This window comes from Sphaerodactylus townsendi, linkage group LG06, assembly GCF_021028975.2.
Source record: "Sphaerodactylus townsendi isolate TG3544 linkage group LG06, MPM_Stown_v2.3, whole genome shotgun sequence".
NCBI lineage: Eukaryota > Metazoa > Chordata > Lepidosauria > Squamata > Sphaerodactylidae > Sphaerodactylus > Sphaerodactylus townsendi.
In genome coordinates, this window is record NC_059430.1 from 40,847,713 (window position 1) to 40,869,134 (window position 21,422).

Consider the following 21,422-nt stretch of genomic DNA (forward strand, 5'->3'; position numbering starts at 1 on the left):
ATACCTTCATAAGATTTTAAACGCAAGAGACTAGCAGAGGTGGCTTGCCATTGCCTGCTTCTGTGTAGCGACTCTTGACTTCCTTGGTGGTTTCGTATCCATGTATTAATCAGGGCCCACTCAGCCTAGCTTCGGAGATCAGCCTAACCTGGGCCATCCAGGCCTGATGAGACGGGTTCGCAGCGTGAAATTATGAGTGTACATTCCAAATAGCCTTTACATTCAGGATTTGTTCAAAATCACCAGGAATTTTTTGGCCTTGCCTCAGCTTGGCTAAAGCTTGCTTTGTAAATTATCAAACTTCAAATAGTGCCCAATAAACAATTTTACAACCTCAATTGCTGCAATATCAAACCAGCAACATTGCTGGTGAACAATAAATCTCTCCTACCTACCAGTTAGAGCAATTTAAGGTTTCTTAGACATTTTTTTGTAAGTGCAGCAAGGTTAAAAAAAAAAGTGTGCGCATATCACCATCTGAAAATGAAAAATAGCATGAGGCTTATTAACCATCCAGTATTTTAAATGCCTTGTACAATGCACAGTTCTCCTTAAATTAACAAACCCTGAAGCTGTTTGTGATATATTAAGTCAATTTCACCATGCAAATTACTTGGACTGCAAATGGAGAAACAGTTGCTACAGTAGGAAAACAGGATAAGGGATCAGATAGTCTTTCCCCCTGCAGCCAGTACTCCACCCCATCATATTTATACTATTATCAAAATCAATACAGTAGCAGAGTAATGGTGGGAGGAAGATGCTGAAGAATTTGGGATATTTCTAGGCCACCTAACTATTAAAATGGTACCCAGGGTGCTCTATATGAGTTATACAGTGCATAAGATATCTGTTCATCTTCAGAGGCACGCAGAAAAGAATTAAAATTGTTTCTGCAGCATTTAAGGATTCCAGTATATTTTCCCTCTTCCAGATATATTACTGCTCCAATCTACTGTTGTTCCCAGTCAAAAGAAAGACCTTCTTCCATTTCCGTAATAGCATGACTTAAGTATACTTCACCTTGAAATAACTTGCCCTTAATTTGTCTTAGTACTTTCAAACATCTTATGCAATAATAAACCAAGAAAATTCTTCAAAACCAGTCTTTATTTTTAAAGGCAACTATAAGTATTTTCAGAACTATTTATTAAGCAAAATGAATTCATTTCTCTTTTCATTTGACAAGATAATTGTTGTATCTGAGTTCCTAAACCAGCTCAGGTTTAATTAGAAACAAAAAAAAATGACATTGCTTTTGGATTCAGACAAAATTACAAAAGCAGAGAACATTAAACATTCAAAAGCCCTAGAAGAGACCAAGACCTAATTATAATAAGCTTTCAAATATTTAGAGCAGGAAATCAAATTTTAGAATAGACAAAAACAACTTTTAATCTATTAGTAACCCATGAACCGTTCAGCAAAATGTTCAATGAATTCTCATGCTGCAATTATATGTAAGATGTGTATGGAAGGGAGAGAGGGAAGCTCTGAGCTAGAAATGACACAAGACCCATAAATACAGTATGAACCCAAAAAATCCCATAAAATCAAGGAAAGATAAGGACAAACTGCATAAAGAAATTGAGAACCCCACTGTATGAATGGGACTGATAATAGTAAATCTTACTGCTTTGGCCAAGATATTATTAATGACTTTCATGACTTCAGAATTCAAACCTTTTACACTCCATGGCAGATCCATTGTGTGATTTTTATGCGAATGAATTGAGATTGTGAGGGGAACCAATGCTTCCCTCCCACAATATTAAATGGTTAAACCAGACAACAAATTCGTCAACTACCTGAAGTAATACAAAGGCTGTTTGCCATGGAAGGAAGCCAGCTCAATAAAAACATTATTCCCCTATGTACTTTGACAGAGATCATTAGCATATTCATCTAATGACCACATTAAAATTAAAAGTAGCCCAACAGCAGTAGCATTTGTACCAACAAACAAAAAGCCAACTGTGTGACAAAGTTATTTCCTACTACTGAAGTGCTCCGATCTAGGAATAAGTGTTTTAAGTCACATTTGTGAATGTAAAAATTAATACAAATTATGTTTTCATTTGTTCCAGGTAAAAATAATAAGACACTAAGCCCCCATACTTCTCTCCATGTAGAACTTAAGCAGTGTTACAATTTTTAATTAAGGTATCCAGTTATTGGGAAACAGACCCCAATACCTTTATAAAACACCCATTCACTTTTTGGTACAGTCTACTGGAAGATTACATTTCAGTATAACAGTTTTAAAAGAAAATTAATACTGTAGACTAAAACTTCAGGGCACTGAAGATGAGAGAGGAAAACCTGTGTTTTGAAATAAAAATTGAACAAAATGATGAATTGACCGAAGCACAGAGGGAGGAAGAATGATTCTATCTAAAACACCCTAGTTCTCTTTTGAGAATCAGAGGTACAATGGTCTGTGTTATTGCAACATATGGTAAGTAATCAATATTTTCCCCACCTCTTGCAATGGAAAAGGGGACTTTATGGTTGTGTTCCAAATTTGGCTGAAAGTTTGCCAATGAGATTCATGACCTTGGGATTATTCTGGTACTTAGACATGTTTGCTGGATTCTGAGCAACATCTTGAAAAGCTGCCATAACTTCTGGATCCTGTAAAATCAGAAAAAAATATTTGACATGTATTATGAGAAATTATCCTCTTCTCCCTCAAATTCACAAGGAACTGACAGGTGGGTTTAGAGATGGGAATCCAGCCAGTACATTTGCCAAGTTCATACTTGATAGCTTCAAAGAATTGTCCATTATGATCCAAGATCACAATCCAACATAGAATAAACACTGGCATATTTAGGGTGGGGCAAGTCATGGTGCAAACCCTGGGTACTACTTACCTAGGGGTACCCAGGCCACCCTTTAGTAAAGCTGGGGTTCAGAGGGCCGGTCTACTCACCATTAAGACGCAATGGCCAGGTCTACCTACTCTTTTTAGCAGCAGGTAGACCAGACTTCTGGAGAGCTGGTTACCCGCAGTTGAAAGGAATGGGTAAACCTGGCCCTCTGGAGAACTGGTGACCCACAGTTGAAAGGAATGGGTAGATCTACTCATGATTGAAAGTAATGGATAGATGGAGGCCTGGTCTACAAGTTCTTCTCAACAGTAGGTATACCAACTCTCCAGACAGCTAATCTACCCAAGACTGAAAGTACTGACTAGTGCTGACTGGCCCCTGAAGAGCTAGTCTTTCAAGATGGAAAGCACCTACCATATTTGTGAAAGGGAGGGTGCAATTGTGAAAGGGAGGGTGCTTGCCCTGAGCACAATTTTCTGTAGATACAGCCCTGGTCCAAAGCAAGGCCTTTAAACCATAGTCCCCTTAATTCCAAATGAGAACCAAAGAAACATATCAAAGATGTGCCAGTGGCCAATTCTGGGACCAAATCAGAGATGCTGCTGCAGTGTCCGGGACAGGTTGAGTAATTCACTTAATTCAGCACAGGGAGGTTGTTATTGCCACAGGACAGAAGGGTAAGGTCTACCGCCTACAATCTTCAAACTCCATAGACGGCTGAAGGATGGTAAAATGAATGCCCTTTTGAATTCCTTCAAAAAAGACAGAATGGCTGTGGGAATTTGCAACTCAAACCATAGCAGAATAGGAATTTATGTCCAAAGGCGAAAAATATTCCAGTCTCTCAGTACTTATTTAGCTTGGTCAGGGCATCAAGAGAAGCTTTTGTGTTTCAATTTGCCCTTTAGAGCAGAGGTGTCCAACTCTGGTGCTTCCAATGTCCATGGACTACAATTCCCATCAGCCCCTGCTGGCATGGCCAACTGGGGCTGATGGGAACTGTAGTCCATGAACATCTGAAACACCAGAGTTGGAGACCCCTCCACATAGAACTCTAGAGCAGTGATGGCAAACCTTTTCGAGACCGAGCGCCCAAACTTCACTTATTTATCGCAAAGTGCCAATGCGACAATTTAACCAGAATACTGAGGTTTTAGTTTAGAAAAAACAACTCAAACATTACCATCTTTTGTCTTAAAAGGCATTGTTTTAATAAGGAGACAGGGCTTGTATTATATTTGTACCAGTTTTAACTTTCCCCTGTCTGTACATGTTTATAAAAATCCAATGATAGATAGATAGATAGATAGATAGATAGATAGATAGATAGATAGATAGATAGATAGATAGATAGATAGATAGATAGATAGATAGATAGATAGATAGATAGATAGATAGATAGATAGATAGATAGATAGATAGATAGATAGATAGATAGATAGATAGATAGTGCTCTGCCACACACTCAGACTGCGGTATAGGTGGTGGGGGAAAGCGCTCTCTCTGTGGAGCCGGCATGGTGCCCAAGTGAGCTCAGGGTTACTGGTCTGCTGCTTGGTCTGGTAATGAGGTGGGGGAGAGGGGGTACTCGTGGGGCGGTAGATGGTACTTACAGCAAATCAGGACCTCCCTGAACCTCAGCCCAGCCAGCAACAGCCTCTAGCGGGGCGGGGAGAGGCGGGAAGGGGAAGGCTATGAGTCTGTACTGGGGCGAAGACATGCGTGCCCACATAGATGGCTCTGAGTGCCACCTCTGGCATCCGTGCCATAGGTTCGCCACCACTGCTCTAGAGGCTACAAACATAGCAATGGCTGCAGAAGCCTTGCAGGGCCAGCAGGGAGCAGCAAAGACATTCTGACTAAGGCAATTAGAAAATGTTTCCGCTTCTGAGTTTGGCCTAGCTTTATAAATACAATCCAGATCAGACAGTAGTACCGGGCTCTGACTTGGAGGCAAGAAGGCTGTCCTTTGCCACCAGCCAAATATTAGTTTTCTATGCTATTATTTTGCCTTGGACAGCAACCAAATGCAACGGTTACTTTACAGCATTGTGCCTTGCCACAGTAAGATGAATGTGGGATACGATTAGTCAAAAATTCCATTTGTCTACTCTACTTCATCTAGATGGTTATAAAATAATCATTCTAATGAGGGACATGTCTATTATGATGCATATTTAAACGTAATGGGAGACAGACAGAGAAGGGTACATCTGCTAAACACACAAAAAATACTATGCAGGACAGTTCTCTTAAGTGAGCAATCATATTCCATGACTGAGAAGAGTTTAAATCTATACCAAGTGATACTGCTTCCAAGGAGACATCCTTCCACCACAACCCTTCTAAAAGTTTTATGTCATTACAGAAACAAAAGAGTTAAGGGTCTTAAGTATTTTGAGGATGGTCCTTAGCAACAAGCATAACTGCTCCATAGAATCACAAGATCACAAATCACAACCTACATTATGATTTTTACATGTACTATGTTCTCACCTGCATGGCTGCAAGAACTTCAGGGTCACTAAGAATTTCGTTGAGACCAGGCATGCCCCCCATTCCAGGAATGCCCCCCATGCCACCAGGCATGCCCCCAGGCATGCCACCAGGAAAACCACCTGCAAATGTAAGGAATACACTTGAACAATCTGCAGTAAACTATTTCCTCAATACACACATGCATATTACACACCCATATTCCCCCATCTTTTGGAGGCCTCCTGCACTGGTGGGAGCAAGTAAACAAGACCTACTACCATTGACCAAAAAGCCAAAGTTTTATTAGAAGAGAATATGGTTAGTCTCTGCTACAAGACACACTTAGCTCTATTCAAAGTCAATATCCATATATGTGATCTTTTTCAGTCATAGGTTACCAGAACTTCAAAATATAGCTTTTCCACCATTTGGTGTGGCCTTACCACAAAATAACATAGTAAAATACCCTCTTTACTCAATTCAATGTTGCAATACAGAATTTGTATACTCTGTGTTATCATGTAACCCAAGACTGTGGCAGAAGGCAATTCTGTAAAGCGTACATAATTCTGAGATCTATTTCCCACTTGCTAAAATACAGGGGTGAAGTTTTCATTTTTTGTCCCAACATTGTGCGGAAAAAAAATGTTTCACAAGGAAATTCAATTTTCTTTTATCTGTATTGGTTAATACTTTTTCAAATGAATACATACCTGGGAAGCCTCCAAACTGAGCTCCTCCTCCTGACTGCCGCCGAGCTTCTTCCTCCTGCAAAAAATCATTAAAACACATCACATGATGTCTAACTGGTGAAGTCTATTGAAATTCAAGGGACCATGCTAGGATTTAAATCCCTACATGTAGGGCTAGTCCAACCATTAGGTGAACCTATGCGATCACCTAGGGTGTCAGAGTAGGAGTCAGCTTGCGGGGCTCTAAGAAGCCCTGCACTGAACTGCTCCTCAGATGCCCTAGCTTTTGCACTGCCAAAAGTTTGCTGCTTGCAGTTGAATGTCCAGTGGGCCTGGCAGAAGAGGCAAGGAAGAGAAAGGGGCACAGGCAGTACACTTAAGTTGTACTCGACAACTAGCTGAGGATGTCAGGGCAACACTTTGCAAGTGACAAACTAGGCAAACTCCAGCTCCACTCTTTGAAGATCTCCCAGCTCCGTAACTGGATGACAATCTGCAAAGATGCCAAGGAGCTCCTCCTTGGACTCTTCCCTGGCTGCTTATGTGTCACAAGCAGAAGGATGCACCTGCCCAAAAGTGTTCTCCTGCCCTTCTCAGATGGAGCAAGATAGGTCAGGAATGAAGAATGGGTGTGACTGCTATCTAGTCTGGCCTGCTCTCTTCAAAGGATCCCCACCCCCTTCCTGGGGATTTTCATCTACTGTGGTGCCTGGAAGGTTCTGCTTCTGATGCTGAATGCTGCCTGGGTGGGTATCTGACCCCAATGCCACCCATGTTGTGCACTGCGACCCTAAAAAATAGGACCAGGCCATCATGACAAGAAGGCCATGCTGCTGATCCTATTCTGTTGGATTTCCTGCCATCAAATAAGGTTCTTTTTGCCTTTTTTTGAACCCCTGAAACCCTGGTGCTCTTGGTCGCCTATGTGGCTGGATTGCTCCAGCTCACTTCTCTCTACTGAACTGGAGGAGTGGGCCAAGGTCACAGCTTGCCTAAGGTTCCAAAAAACCCTGGACCAGCCATGCCTACATGCCCCCAAAATTCTAGTGTTAAGCAACACTGCTTCGTCCCAGCGAAACATAGTAGCCCTGAAGAATAGCAGTTATTTTGGTGACTAAGATGTCTTGTTAATGTTTAGTTTCTTGCTGCTCCCCCACCCAAACAACTGACAACACTGGATTCCATCCTATGTATCAGTTTGTTTAATGTTCTCTGCAACTAGATGCAAGCTCATTTAAAATGAGAGTCTTAACTTTAGAGTCTAAAGTAGTTTTTGTTATTGTTGGGGAAACAACCCCGACTTTTCATGAGTCTACATTGGAGTTTATACAAAAACCTCTTTGAAATACAACGTTATGAGGGGATATAGATGTCAGGCCATTTTCCTTCTTTATACTTTATTAACATCTTACCCTTTGAGCTTTTTCATGCTCCTCTCGGGCTTTCTTTACCCTTTCCATCCTTTCACGTATTTCTTTTTCTTCACGCTTTCGTTCATATTTTCTCCTATGTTCTGCAATCTTTTGAGCCTAAGACACAGAAAAACAATATTCTTCATGAGATACCACCATCCTACCACTTCCTCCACACGATTAAGTTTTAACTGACATATATTGTACATCCATTTTCACTTGAGTGCTGCAAACCAGGTTACATCTAACACATAATCCTTCCTATGGCAACTCTTCAGACAACAGGGGGCAAACTAATACTTGAACATCTCAGAGCTTTATATCCTACAGGCAATAAAATGACAATTCTTTGGGGAAACTCAGAATTTGTCATGTTATATCATTTTCAGGTACAATTAAGTCCAGAAGCAAGACTCAAAACTGATTGTTCCATTCCCAAAATGGTGTTCAAACAACTTTTAAAACAGTCTCTGACAGGGCTTCCAAATCCTAGGGTCTTCAGTACAAATGAAACACTTTGTACATTCCTAACAAGCCAGAAGAAAAACTGAGCATTTGAAACCCCTCCACAAAAGAGGCAGAAATGTCAGCATACAGAATCAACCCAGAATATTCTGACAGAAGTAAGGACCCTACTTTTCAATTTAGTCTACAGCATAAAGTTGAACATTCAGAAAAATGGACAAAAAATGTGAAATATTTCCACCAGCTATTGTAGCACCAACATTCCTTTATGTTGTACCTAAGACTTCTCTGAATCCATCTTGGAGAGACAGGATATATAAATGAGTCTTCAACAACTGAAGGCACCATGCAATACATGGTAAGATTATGTCCCATTATGTGGGCTGTGAAACAGCTATAATTCAAAGCGGAAAAACTGCTGCCTGAAATTAAGGACAACATAGGCCAACAATATGTGGAAGACCCAAGCTATCTTCTCTTATACTTTATATTTCGGCACCCACCCCTTTGCTGTAGTTAACACATGGGTTGGAAAAAGGAAAACATAAACGCTACCCCTGCCTATCATAAGTTAACAAGCATAGTTTCAAAATGTCTGCTCCGCTGCACACGGCTGGGAGGAAATAAACAGGCCACAAGGCACCAAAGTCTGGGTCCACATGATCTCTATCTAAAGCTTTCTGTTATAAGATGCCAAATCCAAAGCAGCTCTAAATTAAGAATACAAAAAAAATTTTTTTTTTATCATGCAGTTCAGTTTGCAAATAAATGAAAGGTGTGCTGGAAAGAAGGCTGTAGGAAGGAATTTTCCATTTTCAAACAAAGCTGGCAGCGCTCCCTTGTGGCAGACAAAGGAACAATCAAGTAGTAATACTGCATTGCACCCAATATACTAATTTCAGGCCTGATTTTACACATTAGTAGATATCAAGTCTTTTTCATGATCTACCCACAATGAATATGGTGTTGCAAGGGGAAAACATGTCAACATATACACAGAGATGAATACCTCCCCTCCCAAATATTTATGAGGAGACATGTACCAGATAGTAGCAAACCCCATGAGGTGACATCATATCATGACATTTATGGGATGGGTTGCCATTGCTTTCCCAATTCATCTGCACTCTACCCCAGCAAACTCAATTTGACCTTGGAAGGATGGAAGGCTGACTTGAGCTGACTACCTGAAACTAGCTTCCGTCAGGATCAAACTTGTGTCGGGAGCAGAGCTTTTATCGCAGCTTACCACTCTGCACTCACCAATGTTGTGGAAGTCAGAGGATAAAACCACTGTGCCCTTTAATAATTCTTTGGAGTTGCAAGATTATATATAGTCAAGTAAGTTGCATATAATACCAAGATGTGACACCACAAATAAGGCAGTCTATTTCCCCGTGTCCGTCTTTCTCCCTGCTGTCACTCACTCGTGGTTGCACTTCCTTCAACATAGTGCTAGCATCTTCATCGTAATCCAGTTTACAGGCTAACGCCAGATCACGTGCAGACTCCTCCCAGTGACCTAACAGTCTGGAAATGACAAGATACCAATTCAAGGGTTAACACAGTTATCTTGGTTGCTATATTTTAATAATCAGATGCAACCTTATGACCACAGAACCTATGATTTGCACAAGAATAATTTCAATTAGTAGTTGTTAGATGAATATCTGAAAATCTACTATGATTTACCTCTAAGAATTAAGGAGGTGTAGCATTTGGCGTAACTATAAATTAAATAAGCATTCAGAACCATTTTTGTATAATTTAGCTTAGTTTGCAAATAAAAGAATGGTATCCCAAAATCTCAGTGCCCCAACACTATCCATGTCCCAGTACAACAGACCAAAACATGGACTATCTTATCAGGACACTGTGTATATAACATGCAGATGAAAACCACAGAAATTGAGTTTGTGGTTATTTTATGGAATTTAGGGCTAGTAGTTTTATATTCACACAAGTGTGAACATTTCATAAAATACCACCCACCCATGTAATTCATATTATAACAGGGAATCAGACCAAGTTTCTTCTTCCTCAATACATAAAGGATTGCGGTTCTTCACCTGTGAGCTTTCCCTCGCCATTTATATGTCTGTGCTGAATCAGGATTAATCTGTATGGCTCTATCACAGTCTCTAATGGCAGCATTTGGCTTCTGCATTTTCACAAAAACACTGTCAATGACAACAAGGAAAGCATATACAGTTACAACCAACAGCTCATTGGAACAGTTATCCTTCTGAGATTCCAGAGACACTTCAATCAGTTATACGGTGATCAATTCTTATTTACCCAGTTCTCCCACCATCCCAAAAAGTTATGAATGATTCCGCTGCTTTGTAAATATCCTACTCAACCACGTCAAGCTCAAACATTTATTTTAGAATTTTAACATTGTCTAATGATGAAATAATGGCTATGATATTTTTCTGTTTCAAGGATCACAACAAGAGGTTATCGGTGACATTAATTGCCAATTTACCCCAATATTCACCTATAGAAAGATATTCAGTGGTAGAAACATTGTAAGAATCTCAGTTACCAATCTACATGTTCAAGTTAACAGTCCTGCTCAAACTTCTTAAGAGAAAGCAGACACTTTCATATGGTATTCTTTCACAAGGCAATCTAATTAAGAGACCACTGAAAAGCCACAAATCCTTCGCAATCAACGAAAGTAAATTAAATATCCCCTTCCCTCTCCAAACACTGATGTTTTGTTTGGAGCGTTTCCACCTTCTAAAGATTCTACAATTGTAAAAACAAGGACAATGTCATGCTGTATTTTCTACCTTTGGTGATTGATAGCAGCTCAGAGACTCAAAATTGTATACTGGCTCAGGGCCATGATTAATACAATAAAACAAAGTGCATGTTAGGATCCTTCAATAAATAGCAGACTTCTTGTGATTGGTTTGCCAAGATGCTGAACAGTGACACCTAGGAGCAAGTCCAGCACAAGAGGGTAGATGGGTTTTGCAGTTAAACCAGATGCTCATTGAACAGAAGCTGAAATCTCATCAATGGCTTGTTCAGTAAGAACTGTGGAAATACCAGCCATAAACCAGAACTCACTGGGCCCTATCATGAAGATTGTACTTGCAAGCATACAGTCTGTCTTTCCAAAAATAATTACTTTTAAAAACTAAATTCTTACCTGGCTCGTTTAGCATACAGAATAGCCATTTGAGGATTCAACTTGATAGCTTCTGTGAACAAATTAATGGCTTCCTCAAGTTTACCTGAAAATACCAATAAAGCTTAAATGGCAGCCCAAGAAGAAGTGGAGACAGAAGATATGTTCTGAATTAGAAGACCGGCAATACAATCCTAAACAGAGTTGCACCTTACCAAACTTACTGATTGGGCAGGACTTAGAAGGGTGCAACTCTGCTTAGGAACCTACTCCCAGACAAATGAAAATAAACAATCTGAGGTAAATTATCAAGCTTTCTTCAAGGTGAAGAAGAACCAACTTTCCACATTATGGGATCAACTTGATATATTAGATTTGGCTAACATACTAAAAAAGCAGCACAAAAAGCACTCGTGCTACACATTCCAGAATAAGGAACACAAAGTAGTGACTTCAAATCTTCAATCACACCTAGTACCAAATCGGCTAACCCATGTAGTCCAGCCACAATGATAAAAGGTTCTACATACCCAAGGGAAAGTCCAGGCAGATATGAGACTGCAAACTAAAACGAAGGGTCAGAAACAGGGGTTTGCCTGCACACTGCTATGGAGTCCAGGCAGCGTGAAAAAGGAGACCAGGTACAAGTTCTGTCCAAACGCTGCTGAACAGATACTGAGAATAATACAAGACCAGCTGCTATTTCTCTCACTTTTATCAGAAAGAGGCGACTCACAGAAGGGGATAAGGCACTTTTTACTGCCTACTACTGCTGAGTATCCACCCAGGGAAAGCTTGCCGTGACCAACTACCACCATGGACACGTTCAGTTTCAGCGGGAAGCAGTGGCTCCTCCTCTTTCTTCACCCTCCACAGGCTCAAAATGTGCCATCTGAGTTGAGTTGGGCACAAGTACCCCTAGCTGGAAGGCACTTTCACAATCAGAAAGAAGCCTCAGTTTGAGATGACCACACTATGCCTCCTGGGAGAAAGTGGGGATGCCCAATATGCCCCCATTGCTTCTTTCCATCATTCTGTGTGGAGAAAAACTAGTTGCCATTCCAGCACTGCACCCTGATCCTTTTTACGTTCAGTCAAAAAGCAAGCACAATTGAGTTTAGAAATGTTTACTCTAAAGTAAGTTAATTTTAGCTGCAGAAAATAAGAGAAATTCCCATGATTTCTTATGGGTAACCCATTTGTTCAGTAAGTTATGTACAAAGGCTATGAAGACATTATACATGAAAGACCTCCAACAGTAAATCCCTGAAATAAAAAGCCCAATTTAGCAGATACATACTTATGTTTTTGTTTCAGATTCAGACTGAGTAGTTCTCTATATCACAACAAAAAATGCCATCAGCATATTGAGACCTGAGAGGTGAATAGATAATGTATTTCAGACAAGTCTGCCAAAATTCATTATCTCTGGAGTTCCATCATCTCATTGCTGAAAGACAATGGATAAGACTGATATAATCTATCAATCAAACTGCTATATATACACTCCCTATCAAGCCTTCATTGTTCTTCTGACTTATCAGTCTCACTTGGTAAGCAAACCACAAAGATGTCACAACACCACAGCAGTAAACCTGAACAACACTCTTATGGCAGACAGCAAAAGCTACAAGGTCTTTTTTTAAATTAAGCAGTTAAAAGGAAAGCAAGATGAATCAGCATCAATAATGAATTTGCTACAAAACAAGCAATGGAGACATGATTCTTGATGCTGTCTGTCAGCAAAGAGCCTGGATGTTCGACCAGCTGCTGCAAAACCTGGCTAGATCCCACTCCAATGTTAAGACAGCCTCTTGCTTTCTACCATTTCAAACACTTACAAATTAGAATTAAGAGCTTCAGAAAGTGCTGTGTTGTATCATGAAGCCAGGCAAGATGAATTTAATGGTATGAGTCACCTCTGGGCAGACAGTCTACCTGACTGTTAAACTAATAGCAAGGGCATACTGGCATTTTCTATTTGTACCAAAAATTTAACAAGTGCACAATCCCCCCCTATAAAGTGAAAACTATTCATTTCACATTTTTATCAGCAGAACACATCTAAAAGTATATCAGGTATGTGAATGAATGAAAATAAACTTCATAAAAGTAAAGAAAGTCCTTACCTTCACCTAGTGCATTAATAGCTTCCATCTTCTTTTCATTGGCCTGATCCATCATCTCGTCTGACACCTGTAAGAGGGACAACCAAGCCCAACAAATCTGTAATTCTAGAGTTGATATGGTAAGCACAGTAAATATATACCTCTCTCCCCCTCCAATATATATATATCTGAAACTGAAAAGGGCATTTGAGAAGTTCACCCAGTCTATTTTTTTCCATTCAGCCTTTTAAGGAAAGTGAGCCTTCAGCCGCAGCATAAGAGATTTACATATTTCTTAATATATAACAAGACTGAAAGAACAATGTATCGTTCCTAGAGCAAGTTCCAAACACAAGGAAAATTCACCATTACCTCAGTATTTTCATCTCCCATTTCTTGAGGCTCATCCGTGTCAGGTTCAATTACACCTTCATTGTCGATTTCTGCAAACAGAAGTGTTGATAAGAACTACAGCTCTTCCACTGAAGAGGCAAGGGGGGAGGGGAATCAGTCACACACAATTACATGAAAGGAAACTGTGCAAGATTAGTGGCTCACCTAAATCACTCTCTTCACTCTCAGGCTCTGGTGGCTTTGGTGGTTCCTCTGGCTTCTTTTCTTCTGGTGTTGCCTAGTGAAAATTATATCAAATTAAGGTGGGGGGAAATCCAAGCTCATTGTGACATTCAGAGTTCTGTGGGTTTCTGTTTGAAGTTTGCTACTTGAATCATGGGGAAAATTAGCATTTCAACTATTCGAACATCTGCAAAGATCTGAAAACGCCCTCAGACCAGCAAAAGGAATGTGTCAGAAAAACAGATGGTATTTAAGTGACATGCACATTAACAACAATTCTTCAGATTATTATAGCCAGCGGAACCGAGGAACCATGCAAAAGTTCTGTTTATATCGCTGCGCTAACAAGTTCAACGTGCCAAAATCAAGGCTCTTCCCACTTCCTTCTCCATGCATTCTAAAAGTGGTACATGGCAAACCACTATGAAACTGAAGAGACTTTAAGAAACAGACTGTGATATGATGGGGGATTGACTGTTCAAAGAAAAAATCTAATAGAGCAAACTCAAGTTCTGAACAGCCTAAAGTTTTCAGTGTTGGGTAAAAAGTAAGCTCTGTGGCTTGTTTTGGCAAATCTGAGGTTGCCTGTGTTTTAAATGCTTGAAATGATATGAACTTATTTTACCTTAACATTTTGCAGTATGGCTACTTAACAAAGACCTTAAGAAATAAAGTTAAGGATCTGCTGAGTCCACAGAGGTCAAAACAGGAAGCAGTGATGCTAAACTATTGAAAGATCTCATTAAGTCTTAGGAGTAAATAAGAGAGCAGCCAGTGGACCAAACTACCTAGGACAGTGACAGGGCAACTCTTCGAAAGGGTGAATTACGACCCTAGGAGGGTTTACTCAGAAGAAAGCCCCATTGCCAGCAATCAAGCTTACTCCCAGTTAAAGGATTGCACTTTAGTTCTTCGCATGAAAATCAGTGGGGTTTAACAGCTTAACAGGGTTACCTACACTGCTTCCCCAAAACTAGGTCTTAGGTTTAATGCTAATAATCGAGCCCAGCGGCCCAGGCCAGCCTAGATGGGGGGGGGGGGGATTTCCCCCCACATGACGAACTCTGTTTGCGCATGCCCAAAGAGAGGCCTCTGAGTGCCACCTCTGGCACCCGTGCCATAGGTTCGCCACCACTGATCTAGGAAGCATGAAATACTGCTTTCATTCAGGACAGTAGAACAGGATTTGTGAACAATACTCTGGGGCCACGTTGCGAAGTGAAACCCAACGTGTCCCTCCCATTACCACTGCAGTGTATTACTGTGACAGGGAACAAGATCTTTATTGCCTAAAGCATCCAAATCAGAGTTCAACTACAAAAGAAATGAAATTTGCCTAGACCTGGAAATCAAGCCCTAAAATTTTAGTAGTAATTTATTAGATTTTTATTCCGTCCTTGGTTCATGGAATTCACGGTAGCTTACATGGCCCCCTCCTTCCCATTTCATCCTTGCAAGAACCTTGTGAGATCTTTTCAGTCCTAGGCCAACATGCAGTGGTTAGAGTGTTGGACAAGATCTGAGAGACCCAGGTTCAAATCTCCACTGCCATGGAAGCTTATTGGATGATCTCAGTCTAACATAACTCACAGGGTTGTGACAATAGAGAACAATGCAAGCCATTTGGGTCACCACTGAAGAGAAACATGGGGAACAAATAAAGTCAAATAAATACAATATCCTGGCTCTTTCTTTGGGGATAGACAACTTAGGCAGTAGGGGTGCACTATAGTGGATTCCGCATAGGACAAATACAATGGGTGCAAGCACAATACAAACTGTTTGGGGTGGGGGACTTCACACAGGTCCCGTCCCCCAAATGAGTTTGTCCCATTTTATTTTTGAAAATAGCTAAACCAGCAATCCTTTTGCAAAATCCCAGGTTGGAGCCACACCCACACAAGCAGCCAGGCAGGAGGCACTTTATTTCCCTCCTTTCCACCCATTCACTGTAAGTTCCATGCCGTCTACCGTCAGGGAGAATCTGCCCCCTGCCATTCTGTGCAGGTCCCCCGGCACGTTGTGGGCAGATTCTGAGGGATCCTCTGAGGGTACACAGCCCCCCAAGCATGTAAGTAGCGTGTATGACCGATCTACAGCAACATGTTCATTATTGCCCTGCTATTGCAGGGAGGTCCCTTTTTCTTTCATTTTGTGTGTTGCACATGCACAGGTGCAGCTGATCATTTTGTGGGACGATTGGCATGGCTGTGGGGGTTCATTTCTCTGTATTTATTTATTTATTTATTTATTCATTCATTCATTCATTCATCCTTTGGACTTTTATACCGCCCCATCCCCGGAGGGCTCCGGGCGGTGTACAACATACTGTCACAATACAATCATAAAATAGCTAAAACCTTTAAAAGCAGCGATAGAAAAAATGAAAAACTAAACATAATAAATAGGATGAATATAAGCGGCATCTGAATATAAGTATGCCTGCACAGCTACGCATGTGTTGCAGGAAATAAAAAAGAGAGAAGTGTCTGTGTGCAAAGGTGCAAAAGCAACCTGGATTGTTTTCATGGATTCCAATCACTGCCTGCATGGCAGAGCTGTGGATGGGAAAAAAGGGAAACTGGTTCCTTTATAATGACTGCAACCCATTATATATTTGCTGCATGGCATTCACCAATACGAGGGTAAACATGCAAGGCATTCCTATAATGCAGGTAGTGTCAAGCCCCTATGGAAAAAGCACAAAGGAAAAGTAAAAATATTTCTATCAGTACATTGAGGGGGAATTCAGTAATTTTACACTGTATGCCTTTTCACACATTTGTGTGTAGACGCAGCTTAAGGGCCTATTTAAGGAAGAAAGGAAAGGTAAGATTAGAAATCACCTATACAAGTATAGAAAGAGAAACATATATGTGGGAAGCGGAAGACAGAGGAGAGAATGCAAATGTATCTTACAAAAGGAGAAAGCATAGGCATTCCAGTTGTATGCATACCACTTCCTTCTACCTTTCCTCCTCAACAGTTAGGCCTTGGAACGGAAAGTTCTACTTCAAGGAGCTTCTTATTCAACATTGCCTGAAAAAATTGTTATCTTTTATGCTGCTTCAACACAGGAAATGGCGGATTTTATTGAGCAATACCATTTAGGTTAGATGATTTATGAAAGGCTTCCATGCAACAGAACTTTACAAGACCTCTGTTGTATTAAGTGTTTCCAGCAAGTGGAGCATCTACTAGCCAGGATCATATACTGCTGTGCTGATTACAAATGCCACAAGGAGCTTTTAAACATTATAGAGAAGAGTCTTCCTTTGATCAACATGTAGGGTAAGCATCATTAATTCAAAACATCTTGCTTTAAAAGTTAGATTGAAATGCAGGGAACCTCACAACATGAAGGAACATGAACGTAAAATTATCAGTTCCCACGTGTTTTCTGCACCCTTATGACCAGTTACTTAAACCCATTCTCTCTTCCATCAAAAGTATCCGAAAATCTGAAACAAAACTTTCTCCAAGACTTCGTCATGATTTCATAGGCTTATCACAAGATTGCTGAGTGAGAGCCCAAATGACATATTAGACTGCTGGAATTTGGGCGAGGGAAATCAGTCTCAAACTCCTATTCAATTATGCAAGTTTGGGAAGGGAGTTCAGGTAATTATCTTGTATGGCAATCTGTCCCACTAGGTAGCTGTAATACTCTGAGCTCCTTGGACGGAAGAACAGAATTAAGCCCACCCAATACATACTTGCAAGGGAACAGCAAATAATTTTGCAACTTTTATGCGTAAAGGAGGTCTGAGTATTTCTTAATCAGCCACTATTGTTGATGAAGCATTATGTTTGCAGCTACCATCTACACTGAATCTCAACCGCGGTTCTGTGCAGTGTAAACCCAAGTTTTGTGTCATAATACAGCAGCCATAGTTCTCGGTTTAAGATTACCTGGTCCGTTCTTCTGTTTACATCTGAGTAGCACTGATTTTTTATATCAACCCCAATTCCAAGAATTGTGTGTATATTATATACTCAATCATTCACAAAGCCATAATCTCACCAAGCTTCTCTTACCTCATCAGGTTTCTCTGAAGAAGTGGTGTTGCAAGGAACTGGTGGTATTGTACCTCCCATGCTTTACAACAAAAAAGAAAGACAAATGAAAAGACTTTTCTGCACTGTTCAGATTATGATGAGTATTAACAGTAGAAACTTGAAATCAAGCAATACACTGCAGGGAATGCCCACTCAGGACTTCAAGAAACAACCACAGAAAATATTTTACCTTGAGTTGAATTAGTTCCATTTGGCTTCATGCACTTGCAGAAATGTTTTAGTACTGTCTCTAAGGTAGTCTAAGTAATCTTGTCAGATCTTGGAAGGTAAGTAGTTGAGAGACCACCAAGGAAATCCAGGGCTGCTGCTACACAGAGGCAGGCAATGAAAAGCACCTCTGCTCATCTCTTGTTCTAAAAACCCTACAAGTTTGCCATTAAGTTGGCTGCGACTTGATGGCACTTCGCAGGGCCACAGCGAGGGGGAACTATGCCCTCACCATGCTCCCGCACCAGTGCACACATGGGGCAAGATGCTAGTGCATTCAGGTTTCCCAGAGTAGTGAACAATAAAGGATATGCGCACCACGTATCTTTGCTAAAACCTTTGGCAAGGCTTGGAGCAAATTATGAAATGCACTCACCAGACATTGCTAAACCACTATGAAGTGCTGAGCTAGGAGCTATTTTTATCATCACACACTGATAGACATTAAGCAGTTTGATCTATTCACTATCTTCCAACCTCGAAAGCATGCAAAAGATGCCTGGGAGAAATGAAACAACCAGTAGAATTTCTAGAACTGGCTTGAAATTCCACGGATCCAACCAATACTAGAGAAACAATCCTCAACACAAATCTATTTTCATCCCAGCCTAAACAAAAAATGTGTTCAGATTAGAAAATGAAAGATACACTAATAATACAATCCCCAGGCACAGCAATGCCATAAAGACTTTTTCTTTAATGTGAAGTGGAATGCAGAATAATTCCAACAAGTTTTTGTAGAACAAGAACTGCAGAAGTTTAACTTGTTCTGCATTCTATTCCATTTTTTGGGTTATCCTTGAATCACCTGCTTTGCTTGCCCTAGAGGTAGAACAAATACTTTAGTACATTCTTATAACTATATTCTCTATCCCTTTTGCCACAGAAAATCCTTTCTGTAATAAGACAAATAGCAATATATAGTTTGCTAGCAAAAGAATGCTTTAGCAAAATATAACTGAAAGAGAAATCACAGAGTACACCTCTTGTCTGGAAGATTCCAGAGACTAAACACCAAACTAAGAAATTTTCAGTGTCATCCTAAGCAGAACTGTAGTTATTAACTAACTGGTCCCAAGTACAAATCATTTCTCAAAACCAAAGAAAGTATACCTCAAATAATGTATCTTTACCAACTAGCAAAAAATCCATTATGCGATCATAGCTAAGTTAGAGATGTCATGATAAAGCCTCAGCTAAAGCTCTTTCTACATCCCCATGCATCCTTTCTGTGCGATCATAAAAAATCACATCTTAATTTTATTAAAGAAGTTGATGTTAACCCAATCTGCTTTTTTAAAAACAGTCAGAACCTGCCTTCAGTTTTTCTTCTGAATTATGAAACAGTTACTTTGATTTATTGCCTATTCTTGCCTTGTACAAACTGCAGCCACTACCTTAACTATTCTTGGCAACAAAACATTAGCCGCTTTTAAGCAGGATCTGAGATCATGAATTGGATTTTCAAGAACAGCCTAGAAAATTTTGACAGCCATTTTTGCTGCTGTGCAGATTGAAATGGGTAATCCAGTTAAAAGCTTTAGAACCTATAATCACATTTACCACAACATACTTAACACAAATTGGCTACTATATGTAACACGAGTCGTATACAAAAGCATGCTAACCCAAGCCTACATTGTTTAACTATAATTCAGACATACGAAGACTGGAATTATTAGTTTGAAAAATGCAACTGTATTTTCCGCACACGCAAAGCACAATGTTTAAGGTGACTTCCAAGCATATGTTTGTGTTCCTACAAAGAAAGAACTTCTGAGCAGAAAATGCAATAAAACTATACACTTGTCATGCACAATACATACATTTCATTGTGTAAACATGCTTGGAAGCAACAATTGACCAAGTTAAGCTGACACCAGTACAGTCACCATGCATGATGATATAAGGTTCTCCCCATATTTCTTTTCCCACACAAGAGTTCTGTGTAGGAAAACCATAAATATTCTGAAGTAGTTCTAAATCTAGGAGGCTTACTCTCTTGGTATGAAATCCTACCTTCACAAAAAACTGGGGGAGGGAGCCAGTGGTGAAAAGAGAAATTAAAAAGAAACAAAAAAATGGGTGTGGGGGAAGGAAGAAATGGCACAATGAGGCCTTCAGTTCAGGAATTTGATAATAAAATTCCCCACAGGGATTCAGAGGCAGGCAGAGAAGAAAAGACACTGTCAACTAAGAATTCAGAAAACTGTCAGGGATTGCACCTAGTTGATTGAGACGTATTCCTAACGGAGTTGGTACAAAATATATGGGTGATTGTATCCGGTTGATTGTGATGTATTCCTGCTGTCACTATAAATATATAAAATATAATCACTATAAAATATATTCAGCCTGCTATAAAATATACATATTCAGCCTGCTATATGTTACCACTGCTGAAATGGAACATTCTTTCCTTGATCTTGTCTTTGTGGTTTCACATACTTTGTAGATAACGAGGCTTACCCCTGGCACCTTCTGCTCCCATGGGAAACGGGATATTTCCGTTGCTCTGGGGGAGTAGGCGTCCAGGTGGCTTTATCTCTACCTGTCTCCATCCTTGGGGCGCCTCGGCTCTGAAGTAACTCTTTCTCACATTCTTTCGGAAAATGGGAAGGGGGACTGTTTCGGAATAAAGGGGGTAGCAAAAGCCAGGTTCGTCAGAACTGGCTTTCTGCAAGCTGGGTGCTTCGTTGCCTTCCAATAAACGCTGCTGATCAACAATCCAGAGTCCGTTTATTGATTCAAGGATGGAGACCTAACAAAAACACAGCTGAATATCCTTGATTCCTAAATAGTTATCTACGGCTTTCCAGCACCACCGAACCCTCCTCAACAAGGTGCCCATGCCCAACACTTCTCATTCTGGAAATGCTATTCCAGCTGCCCTGCAAGGGAGACGATCGACTCAATCTTTGAGCAAAGCTTAACCAGAAGACCTGCTCCTCCCCCTACCAAGGAACATACACGTTCCCGCACCTCAGCCGCGAGGAAGCGGCTTGAACCAGAATTCAGCTCTGCAAACATGCGCGACGCTTGCAGGTGCGGGAGCAGGACGGGGTGCGGGCGATTGGACCCGCCTTCAACGCCAAGTGCCCCAGACCGACTTCGCACTTACCTCTCCACCCAATCGCGGAAGAAACGCAACTCCTCCGTGTGCAGCACGGCCGGGCTCTGCTTGCAGAGTTTCACGAAGGCCCGCAACTCGTTCACTTTCCGCACGTCCATGGCTCCCCGCGTGTCGACTCGACCTCCTGATGGTTAGTGGCAACACCACACCGTCTGCAGTTGCACTGCTGACTACTACTGCTACTACTGTTGCTTCCTTCCGAGAGGAGTAACGAAAGTTCCCAGGCTCCTCTGCCCTCGCGCCAGGCCCCGCCGTCACGCAATAACGTTTCCCCACCCCCTCTAGCAGCCTTCGC

General features: G+C 40.8%; 1 protein-coding gene across 2 annotated transcripts; it reads right to left on the minus strand.

The window, feature by feature from the left end:
• Positions 1–1,092: 1,092 nt before the first annotated feature.
• Positions 1,093–21,374, minus strand: ST13 (ST13 Hsp70 interacting protein). 2 transcript variants are annotated; one of them, XM_048502007.1, is made up of 12 exons: positions 21,116–21,374; positions 17,746–17,806; positions 13,690–13,762; positions 13,504–13,574; positions 13,153–13,219; positions 11,045–11,129; positions 9,951–10,061; positions 9,309–9,411; positions 7,417–7,533; positions 6,026–6,080; positions 5,331–5,452; positions 1,093–2,634 (listed from the first exon to the last, which is right to left on the minus strand). In XM_048502007.1, exons 1-12 carry the CDS (start codon positions 21,223–21,225, stop codon positions 2,506–2,508), a joined length of 1,104 nt encoding a protein of 367 aa, XP_048357964.1. In that variant the 5' UTR covers positions 21,226–21,374; the 3' UTR covers positions 1,093–2,505. The 2 variants fall into 2 exon arrangements, with proteins under 2 accessions (XP_048357964.1, XP_048357966.1); XM_048502009.1 differs by lacking the exon at positions 9,951–10,061.
• Positions 21,375–21,422: the final 48 nt, after the last annotated feature.